General features: G+C 37.7%; 1 protein-coding gene across 3 annotated transcripts in view; it reads right to left on the bottom strand.

Moving 5' to 3' along the window:
- LOC122806292 (inositol 1,4,5-triphosphate receptor associated 2-like) overlaps positions 1-22,487 on the bottom strand; it is a 386,988-nt gene that overhangs the window by 156,129 nt on the left and 208,372 nt on the right. For all 3 annotated transcript variants that reach the window (XM_044076588.1, XM_044076586.1, XM_044076585.1), the window contains exons 5-6: positions 2,020-2,073; positions 53-153 (exon numbers count right to left, since the gene is read on the bottom strand). In XM_044076588.1, the coding sequence (XP_043932523.1) occupies positions 53-153; positions 2,020-2,073 (155 nt within the window). The remainder of the gene's footprint in view (positions 1-52; positions 154-2,019; positions 2,074-22,487) is intronic.

Raw genomic sequence — 22,487 nt, 5'->3', positions numbered from 1 at the left:
TCACTTCAGTAAAACTGTAAAATAGCAGTATTGCCTAAAATCATAACATTACCTGCTGTCTTGCTGTCTGTTCTCTCCTACCTGCTTGGGCAGGTCTGACTCCATGCTTTGTCTGTCACTGTTAGAGCCTTTTGAATCAGACATGTGGAAATTCTACAAAAGGGAAAGAAAGTCACAAATTATGAAGTGACAGATGGAAAACAATATTTATGTCTCAGAACATTTTAAAGAAGGCCAATCACTTCCTGCACCATATCTCTCCTAAGTGACTCTGCTTTGTTGTCAAAAAAACGATAACATATATACGCAAACTACAACCTGCAGATTTGTTTTAGTCCTCAAACCTCCACTGTGGTGACCAAACAAGCCTTACAGAAAATACATTTCCTACGTATTATTAACTGAATATTCAGAATAATATACACTCATTGTCTGACTTTGTCAGTGCTGTAATCTGATGACAGTAACACTGACTTATGACATGGACTTACCTTTTAATGTGTAATGTTTGCTGTCATTCGGGTCATTACTGAAATTTAGCCCAGCTCAGTACCCAGTTAACAAATATACATATGTATGCATGCATCTAACCTAAGTAAATCCATAAATAAAACCTTGTTAACAAAACTGGGCTTAAATGCAACTAAGCAAAGAAAAAACAACAACACATAAATATGAAAAAATGAAACATAATCGTTTGTGGATATGGTTCAATTAAATAAAAAGTCTCTCTCACATCCAATACCATGTCAAAAATCAGCACTAGTTACTCTTGCCCTCAAAAGTCAAATCCAACCTCAAATGCACTGACTAATAGCCATACTATAAATGCTAATTTACCAGCAACTCACATTATACCTGTAAATATATTGTTTATCTCACAGTGGAAACTTAGATTTTAGTCAGAAAGGAGTACCATAACTAGACTACAAACCCTGATAAATGACATCCTTACCAGTTTGGATAGAAGCAACTTAACAGGTGTGGTTTCCATAGATCTCTCCCACATCATTAGCTTGCTGTACCACACTGTCCTATTTCCTGACCTAATCGATGCAGGAATTAGTCCACCAGCCATAGAATGGCTCAAAGACTACCTCTGGAACAGAACATGCAAAGTTCAGATCGGTCAGCTCTATCTGCCAGTGCATATACACCATCAGCTATCTCACAAGGCTCATCCCACAAGGCAGACACAGAGCTGACAAATCTCTCAGGATACTGAGAAGATGGGATGCAGTTTCATGTATTCACATGTCACAGCTGGCCATACCAAGGGATCAGTGCCACAAGTGGAACATGACACAGAATAAAATGCATGGCACTAATAAATGTTAAACTATGTGTATGGCAGCACAATGGCAGCTGGTGCAGAAATGCCACATGTGGAACGTGACAGAATAAAATGTGCGCAACTATAAATTTTAAACTATGTGTGTGGTAGCACAATGACAGCTGGTGCAGAAATGCCACATGTGGAATATGACACAGAACAAAATGTGTGCAACTATAGATGTTAAACTATGTGTGTGGTAGCACAATGACAGTTGGTTCAGAAATACCACATGTGGAACATGACACAGAATAAAATGTGTGGCACTAATAAATGTTAAACTATGTGTGCGGTAGCACAATGACAGTTGGTGCAGAAATCCAGCATAGGCAGAACCATCTGGAAGATGATACAAACAGCAGAACAAATTCCTAAGAATTTACATTACCACTTTCTCCCTTTTCAATAATCCACAACTATTATATGATTACTCAACGATTTGGAGGAGTACGTACTCCTTGAATTGTACTGAAATGATTCATGGACTAACCACAGCTAAGCAGTTATTACTTTCTGATTAACCACCTCCAAGCTGTGAAAAATCCAAGAATAGTCAGCTAATATACCAAAATGAGTAAAAAAAGACAGTACTCTGTTACTGCAGTATTTATGCATCGGCGACCTAGGATTACAGTGCCATACTCATCTTTAACACACTATCCACTAATAAAAGCTTGAGTTCTTACCATAAATGGTTTAGGTATCACAGCGATGCTTACTCGTCTCCGGGCTGCAGCAGCCTGTTAAGGAATAGAAAGAAACACAGAATAATTATAGTGGCATGTATTACATGGTATAGTTACACAAATTCACATCCTACAGTACAGTTATATATACGTGTATATCATCCACTATAGATAGACAAGTAAATAACTTACAATACAGTTTTATGAGCATGTGTCACACTATAGAGTTAGGAGTACACAACCCAGTGTGATACATGTATCATACAATAAAGTTACACAAGTACACATCTAACAATATGCTACAAGTATGTACCCTACTGTACATTTCTACAAGTACACATCCTACAGTATGATAAAAGTATGTAACATACTGTAGAGTTCTACCAGTACACATTATTTGGTGTTATAGAAGTATGTATCATACTGTAAAGGTATAAGACTATACATCCTATAGTATGATACAAGTGTGTATCACACTGTACAGTTATAAAAGTACACATCCTACAGTATTATACAAGTATGTATTATACTGTAAATTTATACAAGAAGACATCTTACAGTATATTATACAAGTATGTATCATACTGTACATTTATGTAAGTACGCATCCTACATTATTATAGGAGTATGAATTACACTGTACATTTATACAAGTACACATCCTACGGTATTATAGAAGTATATATCACAGCCTTAAACTAAATGCAAAAAATGTTTTATCATCCCTTTCAGTAAGAGCGATGTTCCTGCTAACTACCACATTAACAGTAACACCCTAAGCATGCACTCAGTAGTGATAGACCTCGGCACACAGGTTGACAGCAACCTTACCTTTAATCACCATGTCTCCACAGTGGTAAGAAGGGCATTCTATATTGCTCATCTCATAACATTGCCTCCAGAGAAAAATAAGTTATAACCTACCTGTACTCTTCCCTCATCAGTACCCCTTTTGGTACTTTACAGTAGGATATATACTTGTATAATACTGCACGATGTGTACTTGTATGACTGTACAGTGTGGTACATACTTATATAATACTAGAGGATGTATAATTTGTGTAACTGCACAGTAGGATAAATGCATGAATCATACTGTAGGATGTATACTCTAACTTTACAGTACCATACATACTTCTTTAATATTGTGGGATGTGTACTCTTATAACTGTAGAGTACAGTTACACAACTATGCATCCTACAGTATGATGCAAGTATGTATCATACTGTACACTTATACAAGTGCAAATCCTCCAGTATTACACGAGTATGTATCATACTGTACAGTTATACAAGTGCAAATCCTCCAGTATTACACGAGTAAGTATCGTACTGTACAGTTATACAAGTACACATCCTACAGTATTTTACAAGTATGTAACGTACTCATACCTCTCAACCTCTTAGAGCGAGAAATCTGGAAAAGGACGCTAATAATGGGGAGAGGAACAAAGGCCCAAAAATAGGGACACTTTTTAAATATTGCTCTTACAAACTTAGAAAGTTAATAAACTAACAGGTTTTGCATTAGTATGCATTTTCTGAATGATGTGAAGTCTGGAACTCAAATGTCTGCTATTATTTTCTGGCTTCAGCCTTCAGTGATTTGCCAGTAAAAACACAATTTTTATGAGAAACAGATGAAAAAATATGAGGCAAAAATCTGGACATTCCACAAAAAATCTGGACAGTTGAGAGATGTTGTACAGTTATACAAGGACACATCCTATGGTGTTATACAAGTATGTGTCATACTGTTCAGTTTTAACAGTACACATCATATGGTATTATATAGGTAAGTATCATACTGCAGGTATACAAGTACACATCCTACAAAATTTTGCAGGTATGTATAATACTCTACACTTATAAGAGTAGACATCCTACAGTATTATAGGAGTATGTATCATACTGTACAGTTACACAAGCATGAGCATCCTACAGTATCATACAAGTATGATTCATACTGTACAGTTACACAAGCATGAGCATCCTACTATATCATACAAGTATGATTCATACTGTACAGTTACACAAGCATGAGCATCCTACTATATCATACAAGTATGATTCATACTGTACAGTTACACAAGCATGAGCATCCTACTATATCATACAAGTATGATTCATACTGTACAGTTACAAGCTTACACATCCTAGAGCATTATAGAAGTATGCATCACACTGCACAGTTATACAGGTATACATCCCATAGTATTATAGCATGAGCATCCTACTATATCATACAAGTATGATTCATACTGTACAGTTACAAGCTGACACATCCTAGAGCATTATAGAAGTATGCATCACACTGCACAGTTATACAGGTATACATCCCATAGTATTATAGTGGTATGTATTATACTGTACAGTTATAACAGTGCAAATCCTACAGTATCATACAAGTATGTATCAGCTTGTACAGTTATACAACTACACATCCTACAGTATTATACAAGTATGTAACATGCTGTACAGTTATAACAGTACACAACCTATAGCATTATGCAAGTATGTATCATACTGTACAGTTACACAAGTGCATATCCCGGTACTATACAAGAATATATCATATTGTGCAGTTACATGAGTACATATCCTACAGTATTATACAAGCATGTATCATACTGTATAGTCACACAAGTACACATCCTGCAGTATTATAGAAGTATGTATTATAATGTATAATTATACTGGTACTCATTGTACAGTATTATTTATGTATTTATTTATTATTTTTTTGTCTTTGTTTACCAGAAAAGTCTGACTAGATAATACCAATTTTCCACAGAGGCCCATGGAGAAAAGCTCCATTTTTTCACATTGTCTTATACTTAGTTCCAACTGAACACAGAGTAGTTACATTTCTATTTACATTTATATGCATACCATAGTTACATTTATACATTCTAAGATTTTACAGAGCTAGAAGTTACTAAAGAGAAAATCCACGTGCAACTTACTAGATTGTACAGAAAGCAGTTATGTATAAAAAATGTTTTGTTTTTTCAGTGAGAGGTTAAGAGTATTCTATTTAAGGAGCATATTTGGATCTATCATATGATGAGCACAAAGTTTTAACCTGGTGAAGAGCATGTGCAGGAACAGGACCAGGATGTGTACACAAGTACACATACTACAGTATTATACAAGCATCATAGTGTTCAGTTATACGAGTAAACAGCCTACATTATTTTACAAGTATCATACTGTACAGTCACACAAGTACACATACTACAGTATTGTACAACCATCATAGTGTTTAGTTATACGAGTAAACAGCCCACATTATTTTACAAGTATCATACTGTACAGTCACACAAGTACACATACTACAGTATTATACAACCATCATAGTGTTCAGTTATACGAGTAAACAGCCTACATTATTTTACAAGTATCATACTGTACAGTCACACAAGTACACATACTACAGTATTGTACAACCATCATAGTGTTCAGTTATACGAGTAAACAGCCCACATTATTTTACAAGTATCATACTGTACAGTCACACAAGTACACATACTACAGTATTATATGATCATCATAGTGTTCAGTTATACAAGTAAGCAGCCTATATTATTTTACAAATATACTGTACAGTCACACAAGTACACATGCTACAGTATTATACAACCATCATAGTGTTCAGTTATGCAAGTAAACAGCCTACATTATTTTACAAGTATCATACTGTACAGTCACACAAGTACACATACTACAGTATTATATGATCATCATAGTGTTCAGTTATACAAGTAAGCAGCCTATATTATTTTACAAATATACTGTACAGTCACACAAGTACACATACTACAGTATTATACAACTATCATAGTGTTCAGTTATACAAGTAAGCAGCCTACATTATTTTACAAATATACTGTACAGTCACACAAGTACACATACTACAGTATTATACAACCATCATAGTGTTCAGTTATACAAGTAAACAGCCTACATTATTTTACATGTATCATACTGTACAGTCACACAAGTACACATACTACAGTATGATACAAATACATATCATTCTATACAATTATACAAATACACATTCTAGATATTATAGTAGTATGCGTCATACTGTACATTTATAACAGTACACTTCCTACAGGATTACACAAGCATGCATAATACTTTTCAGGTATAAGATTTCACATCCTACAGTATTATAAAAGTATGTATCATATTGTACAGTTATACTTGTATGCATCCTACAGTATTATACAAGTACGTATCATACGGTAAAGTTTTACAAGTACACATCCTATGGCACTGTACAAGTATGTATCATACTGTACAGTTATGCTAGTATATCTCCTATGGTATTATACAAGTATATATCATACTGTACAGTTACACAGCTACACATCCTACAGTGTTATACAAGTATGTATAATACTACACAGTTACAGAAGAACACACTGCAGTATTATTCAAGTATGTGTCATCCTATACAGTTATACAAGTACACATCATGCAGTATTACACAAGTATGTATCATACTGTACAGTTACACAAGTACTCATCCTGAAGTATTATACAAGTATGTATCATATGGTACAGATGTACAAGTGCAAACCCTACAATATTATTTAAATATGTATCATACTGTACAGTTATACAAAAACACATCCTATAGTATTATACAAGTATGTATCATACGTCAGTTACACAAGTACATATCACATTATCATATAAGCATGTGTCATACTATATTAAAGTCTGGGCAGAGGGGGCATAGCTAGTAAATATGTGCCAGACTTTCTCAGGTGTGTGTGTGTGTGTGTGTGTGTGTGTGTGTGTGTGTGTGTGTGTGTGTGTGTGTGAAAATCAAATGTCAAAGAGTGCGTGCAGGAGCTACTTGGAGCAGGGACACAGCACTAGTCTCACAGACAGGGTGATGGAGGACTTGGTTTGGAGCACTCTGCTGAGGACTCAACTCTACAGCTGTGTCAGTGGACAGTCTTATGTGGGGCCTGGATAGACAGACGGAAACCCAGCCCCAGGACTGAGTGTGTTCCCTGTGTGCTCTTAAGGGAAATTGTGCTGAGTGCAGAGAGCTGCATCTGGAAATATTGTGTGTATCTATTTTTGTTCCAAGTGAATGTTCCTAACTGATGTCCATGGTGAGGATTGAGACTCCTTGACCACTGGCCCAGAGGGGGGACATTACACAAGTATGTATCATACTGCAGAGTTATGCAAGTATTCAAAGTAAACCCTCTAGGTTACCAAAGTGTTCCAAAGTACAAATATGAATACAGCCAAAGAAAAACCAGGAACACAATGTCCATACCATACTCAATTTATTAAAACAACAAAGAGCAGCAAAAGTAAATGCAAAGCTTTCGAGACAAGCTCTTTTTAAATGCTTCATAACAAAGGATGCACTCTAAAATGTTTTTAAATGCATAGAAACAATTAAGAATTAATTAATTAGCTGGTCTATTAGAGTTTCAATAGATTTCATCTAATCAAATCCAATTAAATTTAAAGGCCTTAATCCCCTAACAAAATGTCATTGCTATATTGCCATATGTGTGTATATATATATGTGTGTGTATATATATATATATATATATATATATATATATATATATAAAAAATATATATGTATATATATATATATATATATATATATATATATATACACACACACACACACACACACACACACACACACACACACACACACACACACACACACACACACACACACACATACATGGATCTACTTCACAAGCTCGAAGCCCCAAAACTTCAAACTGCAAATGGTTGAGACCATAAGATCAAAGTTTTGAAGCTTTGAAATTGTAATAATAAAAAAAAAACTAATAACACATTTTTTCATGTTTTGCACCCCCATACCTCCTGCTAAATAAATATACCAACTCCAAGATCGCACTGTGGTGACGAAAATGGTAAATTCCCATCTCACACTGAACGTCGATCTCCATTCTAAATGTTAGAAGTTTCAGAACGTCGATCTTATGGTCTCGACCATTTGCAGTTCGAAGTTTTGGAACTTTGAGTTTCTGAAGGGAATCCATACATACATATAAATACAAATATATATATATATATATATATATATAATTGTATATAATGTATATATATATATATATATATATATATATATATATATACACACACACACACACACACACACACACACACACACACACACACACACACACACACACAGCCCAAATAGCAATAAATTCAAATATTTATAAATCATCTTTCTTAGCTAAATAATTTCAAAAATATATATATTTCTTAACTAAAACTTTTCAAATATTAATGTCTAGCTTTCAATACTGACTTAATATGATGTTGGTTATTGATACCTGGTAATACATCTGCTCTAAAACAATTAATCCATTTATATTCTAACATTTACATTTTTGCAACTAGCTTACCCCCTCATAAATCAGAGTATGGGTTCTGAAGAACCCTAAGTTTATGTTCCTTCCCTTTAGTTAGAATATGCTTAAATAGAGCATTGGTATCAGCTCCTCTTCATATATCAGAGATGTGAACTAATGCATTCTTTTAGTTTCTCATTAGTGTTTCCTATGTAAAAATGGTTACAAATTACACAGTTGGCAAGGTATGCTACATTATCAGTAAAACAGGTGGCATAAGTGTTAAAATTGAAATCCTTTTTTAGTGAACTGGATGTATAAAACAGGTTCTGTGTTAACTTCTGTACAGACCACACACTTATAACAAGGTATAGTGCCTTTCTTCTTTACCTTACAATCAACTGACTTATTTTTCTGTAAATCTTTATAACATAGAGACTGTTTTCAGATTTTCTCTCATTTATACATAAACCTAGGTATATCACCTACAATACTTTTAATATCAATATTTGACTGCACTATTATCAGATTTTTACTAATAGGACATTGAATCATATTTGTGGGTCCATTATATTTTGTAATATATCTTAACTGACTAGACTGATAAATGCTAGCTTCACTAGCCCTATTTCATCTTCTATTAGTAACATGCAAAAAGGGTTTTCCTGAATCTTCACATCATCAATCACCATTTTTGTAGTCTTAATCAATTTCATATCATATTCTCTAACTTTAAAGTTGTTAGCCATATTATCTAATTCCTGCACAAAATCTTCCTCAGTGGTATTCACTCTGCTGGCTCTTAGAAATTGGCTTTTGATTATATATATATATATATATATATATATATATATATATATATATATATATATATATATATATGTATATATATATATATATATATATACATATATATATATATATCTGTGTGTGTGTGTTTAGGGTGCATATTTCTTGAATGGACATATCATCTAGCCTGCACATCTTTTTTTGTAAATTGTAGTATCAAATTTCTTTTCTGTATATATAACGCAGATGTCCAAAAAATATTTTTTTTCTGTTGAATTTAAATCAAAAGAGAGGAAATCAGTAGTACTATATAAGTAAGAAACAATATCTTTGAGACTATCTGGAGTACCTGACCAAATCATAAATATATCATCCACAAACCATTAAAATACAATAAATAATTCTCTTTAAACACATTCACTGGATCATTATTGAATGTATGCTCTTCCTCCCATTTAGATAATACCAAATTGGCATAATTGTTGGTAAATGGGGTCCCCATAGCTACCCCAAGCTGCTGATGGAACAACTCATTGTTAAATAGAAATACATTGTTTTGAAGTACCACTTCTAACATAAAGCACAACATTTCAATTTTAGTTGCAACAAAATCTGTCTATTAGGTTCATAGGTTCATAGGTTCATACTAGACTATCTGCCCTAGGGCATTTAAAAGCCTAGCCAGAGTGTGTGTGGCTTTCACCACCCCTTAGGATGAGAATACTATACCCATTAGTTTGCTGTGCCTCTGTCCAGCAGTGATACAGAGATGATTCCCGGGGTAAACCTACAATCTCCCATCCACTTGTCAAGATTTCTTTTGAACAGAGTCAGTGAGGGGCTCTGCCTCACATGGACTGGGATTCTGTTCCATAGTGTAGGGAGTCTCTGGGTGATGAATCTGTCCCTCCAGCACGTCCTATTTATATCCGTGTTGAGGTTTAAGTCTCTTGCTCTCGTGGCTCTGGTGGATTTGGATTTTTTGAGGTGGAGCATGTCCATTAATTCCGGGTTGGACATGGCCTTGTATGTCAGGCACAGATCACCTCTGAGCAGACGGTATGCGACTGAATAGAGCTGGAGTTTCTTCAGTCGGGCATCGTATGACATATGTTTGAGCCCCTTTATCCTTTTGGTGAGGAACCTTTGGGGTCTTTCCAACTGCTGCAGGTGTCGGGTAAGGTACATTCCGAATGGGGCGTTGTACTCAATCATTGGTCTGATAAGTGAAGAGTACAGGGGTACAATGACATCTCCTGATCTGGATGTGAATCCCTTCATGATCAGGTGGGCAATGTAGAAGGTCTTCCTAACCACTTTGGCAATGTGAGTGTCAAAAGAGAGGTTACTGTCAACTTGGGTCCCCAGGTCCCTGATAACTTATTCCGTGTTTAATGGATTACCACCTATGTGGTAATTAGGGGTTATCTTGTTTTTCCCAAAGGGTATGACTATACATTTTTTGGCATTTAGCTTAAGGCCATGGCTCTGGCACCAGTTATCCATTTCTATGAGACCTTTCTGGAGGATGTCTGTGTCTGATGGAGTGTCAATTATGGTGCCCAGTTTGCAGTCATCTTCAAATTTTGTCAGCCACAATCCCCCTATGTTTGGCTGCACTTCAGAAAATAAATGCCGAACAAGAGGGGCCCAGGACTGAGCCCTGTGGGACACCGCTCGTGACCGGCTTAGAGTCTGACATGGCACCAGCAACTCTAACCCTGTGTGTTCTGTCCTTGAGCCAGTTTGCAACCCATCTTGTGACATATGGGTTTACATCTAAGCTGGTAAGCTTTTCTATGATGCCCAAGTGGGGTATTGTGTTGAACGCTTTTGCTAGGTCAAGGTAGGCTGTGTGAACTGCCTTACCCTCATCAATGGCCTTAGTGACTGTTTCGAAAATGTCGACCAAGTTCAAGAGGCAGGATCTGCCGTTGACAAAGCCAAATTGGGTAGGATCCAGTGTCTGTAGGTCCCCAATGTCTTGATTTATGAGTTCCATTATGATCCTCTCCATAGCTTTGCAGACAAGGCTTGTCAAGCTTATGGGGCGGTAATTTCCAGGGTCCGTAGAAGCACCGCCTTTGTGGAGTGGGACCACAGTTGCCGTACACCATTCTTTGGGTACGTATCCTGTAGTAAGGCTAAGATTAAACAGCAGCCTTAAGTGTGGGTTTAGTTCCTCATTGAGTTCATGTAGCACACAGCCGGGGACACCGTCCGGTCCCATTGATGCTGTGTTTTTTGCTTTAGAGAGAGCAGCTCTCACCTGGGCATCTGAGATGTTTGGGAGGCTAGACTCTGGTGGGATAGATATTTCTCCTTTTGGGGGGGAGGGAGGGGAGAAATTTGCACTGAACCTGTCTGCCAGTATGTTGGCAATGTCTGTGGGTTCAGTGATTTTTTTATCATTTTGGACTAATTCTGAGCATATCTGGGAGTTTCCACCCAGGTTTCTAACATAGCTAAAGAAGGCTTTATGATTGTCTTTTGTGTCATTAGCGATTTTTCTCTCAAAGTTGGCCTTGGATGATTTTATGAGTGATCGTAGTTTTTTGCTAGTATTGATCAGAGATGCCTTCCCATTTAGGGATTTTGCTCTGTCATGTAGTAGCTTTCTCCTCTTGTTGTAGAGTTTGTTTATGGCTGGAGTCCACCAGACCGGGCGCCTACCTTTGGTGGAAAGGGTCTTGATTTTATTAGGGATTGATTGATCCAGACATTCCTGGAGGTGCTCGTAGAAGGCATTTGTATGGATTTCAGCAGCGTGGGTTGTGGTTTCCACTGGCTCGGGGGCCTTGAAGGATACCACTCCAGTCTTAAGAAGTGTGAAGTTTGCTTTTGAGAAGTTCTTCACTGTGGTCTTTTGCTGGGGTGGGGCGGGATGTGGATCTCCAGTGAGATTAATTTATGGTCTGATCTCACCAATGAGGGATATACTTCCGGTGTGGAGCATTTTGTCCTCATGTTTGCGATGATCAGGTCTAGTATATTTTCTCCTCTTGTGGGAATGGTGACTAGTTGTTCCATAGCATTTGAGTTTATGAACTCAAGGAACCTTTGGGCTAGGGTGTTGGGGCTTGAGTAATGTAAATAACTTGCTAGAAACAAAAGAATATGAATGGATAATACGTCTGACAGCTGATGTATATCCAGGTTTGAATACAGCTGTTTCTTTAAAACCAGTGTTGGTTAAAATACAACAAACAAAATTGAAATAGAATGAATGCTTATAGTTACATGTATACATAAGAAGTTTATATGTATTTTATATGTATTTTTATATGTATTAAATATTTCCTTTTAAACTGAATTTTTAGTCATATGATCCTGGCTGCGGGTCATGTGATGTTTTTCTGGGTGTATTTAAGTGAATGTTTCAATGAGCCTTATGTTAATCATTGAGAAAGGGTGTTTCCCGAAAGCTCTGTGTTTTATAAAGGTGTGTTTTATTCAACTGTCGTCTGTTTTTCTTGAGCTTGAGTAATGTTCCCAGTCTATGTTTGGGTAGTTGAAGTCACCCAATATGATGGTGTTTGGAGAGACATTCATACTCTCCAGTGTCTTCAGGAAGGCTGTGTGGGTTTCCTGAGTTTGAGAAGGTGGTCTGTAGCATGTTACAAACTGTAGGGCAGTTTTACCTATGGTTAATTGCACCTGGATGGTCTCCGATGCTTCGTGCATTGCCACTAACCTGGAGGTGTGGGTATCCTTTATGAATATGGATACTCACCCTCCTTTTGTGGTTCGGTCCGGATTTTGGGGCCGGAACGCATGATATGAGGTATAACCTGATAGTGCTGGGGTGCTCTCAGGAGCCTTGAACCAGGTTTCAGTCACAGCACAGACATTGATGTTCTCCATACTGAGGAGGGCTTCGAGGGCATGCATCTTGAGGTTTAGACTTCTGGCATTGAGCAGTATTACCCTTAGTTTTTCTCCATTTTTGTTTTCTAGGGCGGTAGATTTATCATTTGAGCCTTGCCTAAAAAAGGCACTATGGGGGTGGCAAGAGCCTTTGCCAATATCCGGAAGCCCAGGAGTGACAGGTGCAAGCCGTCCCTTGCGAAGCAGCGTGGCTTGTCAAGCATGTCATCCCAGGCAGGCAGACATTGGATCCCCTTAGAATGACACCAGTAATTAAGCCAATTATTAAAGCTGATCATTTTGTCTCTGTATTGTGGTATCATTCTTGGTGAGGGTAGGATACTGCTCAGGGTCAGGGTCATACCAGCCTGGGCTACATAATCTGAGAGCTCCTCTATGTCTCTTTTCATGTAGTCCAGGGAGGTACGTCTCAGGTCGTTCACACCGGCATGGACAATGACTGAGTCATACTTGTACTTGCTGTGGAGTGACCTGAGTGCTTGTGTTATGTGGCGGATTCTAGCGCCTGACAGGCAGCTTACTGTGATCTTTTCCTTGTTCAGTCTGGTGTGTGGGACGTCAGTGTGTCTGACTATGGAGTCACCTATAACAAGTGTGTCTGGCATTGTGTTTGGCCTTAAGGGCTGTGACTGTTTAGCACACTGACTTTGAGAACTATGTGTTGCATGTCTTATGTCTTGAGGTGGCAGTTGCTTGGGTGTCTGCTTTGGAGGCCTCTGTAGTTTTGGTAGATTTTTGATCAGTGCCTCCGAGTATGTCTTTGTGTGTATTCTCTTATACATTGTATTTCATACTCATTGGGAATCATGTGAAAAGCAATTTTATGTCCATAGTTACAAAAAGAAATTCAACATAATTAGTACTGCATGACCACTCATTTAAATTAATTTAAAAGTCACTTGTATCTTTGATGAAACTCTCGCTAAACTTAAGTAGGGGGATTAATTGTTTCTCTAAATATTTTAAGAAAGCTGTCATTACCCATTTATCCCCAGATTCTATAGGTTTCATAAGTATTCTAACTATATTTTTATGTAAGTTAGGTAGTCTGTAGATGATAGGCATCTTAGGGTGAGCTATATATAAATAATTATATAATTCAGGTGTAATAGATCCAGCCATAACTAAATCATACAAAAATCATTTCACTTTAAAGATCATACTATTTACTGATAATTTATCGATTTTATTAAAAGTACCAGTATCATTAGGAAGTTCAGACATTAAATTATTGTACAATTCAACATCCATGATAATTTTCCAACCTTTGTCTGCTTGTTTTATTATTATATTCTGATTCTGGCAAAGTTTTTTCAAATAATCTCTTTCTTTACAATCAAGATTATAATATTTTGTTTTACTATTTTCCTTAAAGAATAGTTTATATACATCTTGTTCATATATATTCAAAAATGTTTTTATTGTAGGTGCACAAATGGGAATAAATGTACTTGGTCTTTTTAAATTGCTATCCAGTGTATTAGCATAATTTCTATACAGAAGTTTCAGATCACTATTCCAAGCAAACAACCTTAACGCAGTAAGTAACTCACTGATGTTTCCTTCACTAGAAGGTATAAAGGACAAACCTTTATCTAAATGTGAAAGTTCGTCATTTGAAAAAAAAAACATATTTTGCTAAATTAACAACAGTTTGTCCTACAGTGCATATTTCTTCTATTATTTCTTCACCTGTCTGCTCCTTGTTACTGGTCCCAGATGTACTGGAGTCTGTCCTTTCTGCACCTGAAAAGGTGTTCCAGTTCTCTCTCTTTTGTTGTTTGGTGCCATTACTCTGGATTTGCTTCTCCTTCTGGAGTGGGGTCTCACCTGTATAGGAAGTTGTAATTGGAAGTGGCTGGTTCCTAAAAAATGTTATCTTTCAATCTCTCCTTATTAGTAGTGCTGTCGGCTGCTTATACATCCGAACATTTAGCAGTGCTATTTCTATTAGATTGTGACGCAGATACAGGGTGAAGGGAATCTATGGAAAAGTTATCCAAGGCACAAATGGCTTCACTGCATTTTGTTATACTAGCTGAACTCACAGTGGCAGTCCCAGTATAAGGGGACTGATTTCTTGATAGCTCTGCCTGTCTAACAAGATCCATATCCGGTAATATTAAAGATGCATCAGGTCTCCCTGATTCTGACGTCATCCATCTTATTTCTTTTGGCCAATGAAAAACAAAATTATGTTTAAAGTCATTCAAGTCAAGAAGGAGTTTACATTTTTTTAAGATTTATAAGCTTATCTTTGAAAGTCTTTAAACGTAATAGCCTTACACTGTACTGATTTGAAACAAGCCCAAAGCCTACCGAGTTAATTAAAGAATCTTACATGATCTCAGAGTCAGTGCAAGCTCAGTTTCTACTGATACAAAGAAACCATTCATGAAGCACATGGAATTGTCACTTAATTTTAACTTCAATTCTTGCCACTTACAAAGAAGGTTTGGATATTTATTGCCATGAGTTGCCAGATTAGTTACTCTAAGACCTCTAAGTACAAAGCCTAGTTCTAAATAGGCACAAAAACTTAACCGCTAACACTGTAGCATTTAAAAGATTCTACCTTACAGTCAAAGCACGTATTGTTTGTAATAAGTTACTTTTTTCATTCCTGTCTGCATTTGTAGACACACATGCAGTCATTTCTTTTTCAATACCTCTTGGAAGCACATCTGCTGCTTGCCTGCTAGCATTATGGTGCAACAGCCCGGACCTTCCCAATGAATATAACAGTGTCTTTGCTACTAATACTATTGCAGAGTCTCAAACTGCAGCACCAATAAAACTATAGAGTTTTCTAATGGTTGGTGCTAACCTCTTACTATCAATTTTTAATAATCAAAATGAAAAATGACAGGATGTAACAATTGCCTCATGAACACTGACAACCCACTTCTCTTGTGATACTCCAACTCAACATGCGAGAGGTGCATCTACATAAATAACATAGAGTCAATGCTCCCTCGCTCTACAGTCATTTCAGCTGACCCCAAGGAGGTTGTCAGCACTAACATATCATCTGACCCCAAGAAGGTTGTCAGCACAAACATATTACCACCATCACTCACCACATGACCAGCACATAACCCCACATATGTGGAGGTCCTCTCCAAAAACATATCCAAAGCACAGACACTTCCCAAACACAAGCATACACATAGTTCACTTGTAAATAAATACAGTACACATATTGATACACATGCCAGTGTCTCACCAAGTAAGCCGGTAAGCCATAACACAAAATCTAATGTACTAGTCATAGGTGACTGTGATGTGCCACTCAGCAGGTTGGATAAAAACAAAGTCACGGTTAGCTGCCTGTCAGGTGTCAGGATGTGGAACATCATACACACACTTAAGTCTCTCAGCAGCAAGTACTCTTACTTTGTCCATAGTACATGTTGGTGTGAATGAATTCAGACGTACCTCTCTGGACTACATGAAAAGAGACATGACTGAGCTCTGTGATTATGTGTCCCAGGCAGGTATGTCACTAGCTACAAATGAAGATGGCTCAAGGTACAGGATGGTGCGGAAAAAAAAAATCAACAGTGGAAAAACAATCTGCACCCAACCTTGCACACCAAAAGTAATTTATTAGAAAAAACGTAAGCGCTTTCACGACTAAAAATGTCGCTTCATCAGACAACTTATGTAAAAGCAAATACATTTAAATAGAACTAAAAATAAGTCATCTGACATTTAAAATACAAATCACCTGCAGCTCATTATAAATTAGAACCTGTTAAAACAAATGCATTCAAAGTAAAAAAAAATTTAAATCATCCTAGAATGACCTCTATAAAAAGCCTGTTAACCTGCATAGTAAATAAGACATAAACATACAAAAGCATATAGATTTACATAAAAATATGCAAGGAAAAATGTCACTAAAAGTTCATTAATGCTTTAAACAGCGTAATTTCAAGAATGGTTTGAGAGACATAACTCCATTTAAGCCTGGAGGTCTCTCAGCATTAAGCACAATAATCCATTCTTGTTCTTTGCTCTCAGTGTAGTTTTCAATGTCACCCCCTCGTATGTTGGGTTGTATCACCTGAATTACAAAACACTTGAAGGTGTGTGTATGATCAGTGAGTCTTACATGGGTAGTAAAAGCATTGCACTCTTTCTGTGTGTTAATGTCTCTGATATGCTCCAGTATCCTGTCCTTAAACATTCTATTGGTTTTGCCTACATAGAATGCATGACAGGTCTGGCAGAAAGAAAAATAAACCACATTTGAAGTGTGGCAATCGGCATAGCACTGGCTTTTAATTGTAAAATGTGTTAAAGGGTGTGTATAGCTAGTATTAGTGTAAATAAACCGACAAGCCGAGCAATGTCTACATTGAAAGGTGCCAAGCCATGTGGAGACATTAAAATCTTTAACACTCACTTTGTTGCAAAGATATTGTTTTAGGGAACTATTGTTTCTAAAAGAGAAAGAAGGAGTGCTCCCAATATTATCCCTTAGAGCCGGTATATCATATAGTATGTTCCAGTGTCTCTTAATAATGGAAACATATTCATTCACATCACTGGAATATTGAAAAGTAACCCTAAACTTGTCAGCAGTATGCACAAGTTTGCTGCTACGGTCACTTTGTGGGGCTCTACTAAAGTAAGGCATGCATCTGTTATTCCTTTGTGTCCAAACTTCATCAATAGCCCTGTTGATCTCTTCCTTAGAGTAGCCCCTGTCCAGGAAATCCTTCTTGAGGGTGCTAAGTGCTGCTTGTGCTTGTATATCATCATTATGCAATCTGAGTGCCCTATACACTTGTCCTTTCACAGCGTTCCCAGAAATATGCCTAGGATGCACACAACATTCCTAGGAATATGCCTAGGATGCATGCTGGGTTTAAGTAGCAAGGCATTCTTCCCTGTAGGTTTTCTGTAGATACTACTAGTTAGCACATTAAGATCTGACTTTTTAACTAACACATCCAAAAAACTAATTTCAGTTGTGGAACATTGGTAAGTGAATTTAAAAAATGTGGTGGTGGTATGCATGTACTTCACGGAATTCTCAAGTTCATGACTATCAGCATTCCACAGAAGAAAAATATTGTCCACAAAATGGACATACCAAAGGATGTGATCAGAAAACACACTGGACTTTGACAATAGTGAACACTGTTCCCAACAAACCAGAGCTAGATTGGCGTAGCTATTGGCACACGCAGTGCCCATAGCCACACCAATCTTCTGGAGGAAAAACTCATTATTAAATAGGAAAACATTGTTTTCCAGTATGATCTCATGCAAACTACAAATTAGTTCAATTTTATCATTATCAAAGTATCTATTTAAGTTAAGAAACTCTCTTAATTTTCTCAATGCCCCATTCATCGGGTATAGATGTAAACAAAGATTCACTATCCATGGTGACAAGCATGTAATCACCTGTATAGTCATTACCCTGTTGTATAACCTCTCCAAAAAAGTCTTAGTGTCCTTTAAAATAATGTGGCAATCATTAAGCAATGCATGTAGAGTACCTTCCACGAAAATGGACAGTGGTTCAGTACACCACCCTGCACCTGATACTATAGGTCTCATTGGTGGAAAAGTGCTATGTTTATGTATTTTAGGTAGACCATATAGTCTTGGAACATTCGGGTGATGGGTGGTAAAGTACTTAAATAAATCTTCATCAATCCTACCTGTCATCAATAGGTCGAACACCAAGAAAGATACTTTTTCCATAAGGCCATTAACAACTATTTTAGAAATACATTGATAAGTTTTTACATCCTCTAGTAAAACTCTCATTTGTTTCAAATAAATGTCTTTGTCAAGTAGGACAATGCCCCCGCCTTTATCTGCTTGTTTGATCTCTACAAAATGCATACTCATCAATTCATGCAATGCCCTGTATTCACTTGATGATAAATTATGAAAACTATTCTTAGTGCCTTGAACAAACAAAAATCTAAAATCACGTTTACATACATTAATAAAAGTTTGTATTGCAGGATGTATATTGGGAATAAAAGTACTTGGTCGTCGAAAACAAACAGGGCCTGCATCACTGGCTACACTGCCAGTAGAAAAAATATTCTTTAGTGAAAGATTTCTGCCTAGTAGCCACAAATCCTTTAACATTGTAACATGGTTGGCCCTTTTTGTAGCAACAAAGGATAGTCTTTTGTTCAAAAGTTCAGTTTGTTCTGCAGTTAATGGCAAAGAAGAAATGTTAAAAATCAGACCTTTATTTAAAGACGTCTTCGTTTCATGTCCTGAGGGTTCCAATGTTCTTCATGTTTCACTGTTGCAGTCATTACATTTGGGTAGTCTGCTGGCAGGTTGCCCTCAGTCGGCCTGATTAACAAAGTCTTGGGTCCTGTGTCAGTTGCTGTCCCTTCTTCCATGATATCAGGTTGTCAGGGGTATAAAACATGCAGCCAATGCCATTGCATCAGTCTTTTCTGCAGTGTGGTGCCCAAAGCAGAAACAGTTCGCAAGTACTGGTCGGCCGACTCCTGAAATTTTCATTTTCGAGTTTCAGAACCAAAGTCTTCAACTTAAAGCTAAGTACCCCATTGGGGAAACTTTTTCTTGCTCCTTACCGATGTCAGTAAAGGTTAATAATTGTATTACTTGTGGGAAGCAAATACCTCATAAGGATTTTCATTTGTACTGTATTCCTTGCCTAGGCCCTGACCACAACGTACCTTGCTGTCAGTTTTGTGCTTTATTTAATCAGCACACTATCCGTCGTCGGTACATTTTTGCTTCTAAATATTTCAGTTCTCGGTTTAATTATCCAGAAATTACATCGGTTAGCTATCCGACTACCAGAATACTGAAAAAACGCAAAGGAAAAGACAGAGATAGGCCGTTGAGGTCCAAAACTGCTGACGACGCTTCTCCTAAGCCAGTCGCCAGTTCGCCGGTACTCAGTGAGGTGCTTTCACTGCCCCTGATACCCGCTACTTCTGATTCGCAGGCTTCTACTGAGACCCATTCGGAGTCCAGTATGCCGCGAGATGCTTCACCTATGGAACCAGGGGATGTCTCTACCTTGTATTGGTCCAGAGCCACTGTGCAGGCACCAGCTTTTGAGGGTGTATTCAGGCCTACAGACTTGCATATTAAACCAATTCCACCGACAATACTAAGGCCTAAATCTCGATCTATGTCTAAAAAAACCGACGCCCAGGCCACATGTACAGACCCCTATGCCTAAAAAACAAATGATCAAAATGGCTGAAGATTTAATTACTCTGATCAGGGGTAGTCAAACCCCACCCCCCTTCTAAGAGGCCTAGGGCTGAACTTGATTATGACTCTTCTGAACAGGACTGTTTCCTCTGACTCTTCTAATGACCTGGATTTGTCCATACCTACTTATGAGGATTCTGATGCAGAGGATTCCATTCCCTCTGCTCCTCCCCCTGAGGATTTTTCTTTTGGGGAAACACTGCATGCCTTAATGGAGCATTTCCACTGGGAAAGTCAGGCATTTTCTGAATCCAAAAAGAGGCTTAGGGATTTAATTCTTCTTCCTCAGCATAGGCCTTTGGCTATACCTCCTGTTCTAGACATTGTTGATGATGTGTTTTCAGAATCCAGTATGATCCCTGATTCCCTGCCTCTGGCCCCTAGTAAACCAGACAGATACTACAGGGTTCCTGAGTCCTACAAATTTATTTTCAAAAATCCTGTTGCGTATCCAGATACAATTTCTCAGGGGCCCAAGGGCATTAAGGCTTCTACTGCTAAAAATCCTACCCCTTCTGATAGAGACTCCAGGGCACTGGATAGATGGGGTAAAAAGGTTTATACTTCTGCAACCTCGGCAATCAGGGCTTTAAACTGTCAATTCCATATGCTAAAATATCAACAGCATATCATGGGACTGCTTAAACAGAAAATGATGTTGATTTCTGACTGTGTGGAAAATAAAGATTTACAGGATTTATTGCATTCAGCTGAACAAGTTGGAAAACATACTTTGCAATGTGGTTTTGATTATTTAGAGGCCTCTTGCAGAGCTGCTGTTACTGGGTTTGTGCTTAGAAGGCATGCTTGGCTTAAGGAACAATCTCTGCCTGATGTTAAAGCAAAACTGTTGGATGCTCCTTTACATCAGAACCGTCTGTTTGGCAATAAGGCTGAAGAAGTTCTAAAAAAGATGGAAGATAAAGCTAAATCTATGCAAACTGTGAAAGATTTCTTACAAGTACAACCTCCAAGATTTAGTAGGTACTGGCCTACTAAGAACTGGTCCTTTCCAACTCCTTCCAGAGCCACTCAAGCCAAACCCAGACACTCAAAAAGCACCAGGTTTTAGTCCCAAGGGACTCTCAGAACTAAGCAATGGGGTGCTTCCACTTCCAAATCTGGAAATAACAAGACACCACCCTATGGTAAACAGTCTCAATGACTTTCCTTTAAAATTACCAAGCAATTACCTCTCAGCTGCCCCTTTGTGGGGAAAATTGGCTCTTCATGCAAAAAAGTGGCAACTTATAACCAAGGACAAATGGGTTTTAAATATAGTGTCCCAGGGATACAGATTTAATTTCCACATGTTGCCAACTCCAAAGGGGTGGCCAGATCTGCCCCCAAATCAGTGGGCAGAGGCACAGAGACAAGTACTTTCCCTCTTAAACATGGGGGCTATTCAACTAGTACTAGAAGAGGAAAAGGGACAAGGTTTCTATTCCAGACTTTTCCTGGTACCCAGAAAAGACAAATCATGGCGTCCAATTCTGGACCTGCCTACTCTAAACACCTTTCTGGACATTCCAAAATTCAAGATGCTGACTCTTCACCAGTTACTTCCTATGCTAGGCAAGGATGCCTGGTCGGCAACGCTAGATTTAAAAGAGGCTTACCTGCATATCCCAGTCAGGGAATCTTGCAGAGGATACCATCACTTCAAAGCAGGCTACTCGCATTATCAGTTCTCTGCACTGCCCTTTGGCTTGTCTACTGTGCCCAGGGTATTCACAAAGTGCCTGGCTCCAGTAATTGCATTTTGCAGGCAAAGAAATATTCAAATATATCCATACCTGGATGATTGTCTAATTCAGGCAGAAAACCAGGCCACTCTTCTAAAACATCTGGCGTTTATAAAAAAGGTTCTAACTTGTCTAGGGTACACCATAAACAAAAAGAAATCACAACTGGTACCCTCTCAAAAAATTACAGTCCTGGGTGCAAGCTTGAATACAACTGCCCAGATGGCATTCCTTACATCAGAAAAGCAAATTCATTTGGTGACTTACTTCATACAGGTGACCACAAAAACTCTGCTATCTGCAAGACAAATACTGCAAGCCATGGGGTTCATGGCCTCCTGCATTCTTCTAATTCCATATGCAAAACTGCATATGAGGAAACTTCAGTGGTACTTAAAAAGTTTATGGAGTCAACATTGTCACA

Source organism: Protopterus annectens, chromosome 7.part0, assembly GCF_019279795.1.
Source record: "Protopterus annectens isolate FY-2018-M chromosome 7.part0, PAN1.0, whole genome shotgun sequence".
Taxonomy (NCBI): Eukaryota; Metazoa; Chordata; order Ceratodontiformes; family Protopteridae; genus Protopterus; species Protopterus annectens.
The sequence above is the reverse complement of the archived record's forward strand: the minus strand, read 5'-3'. Positions and strand labels throughout refer to the sequence as shown.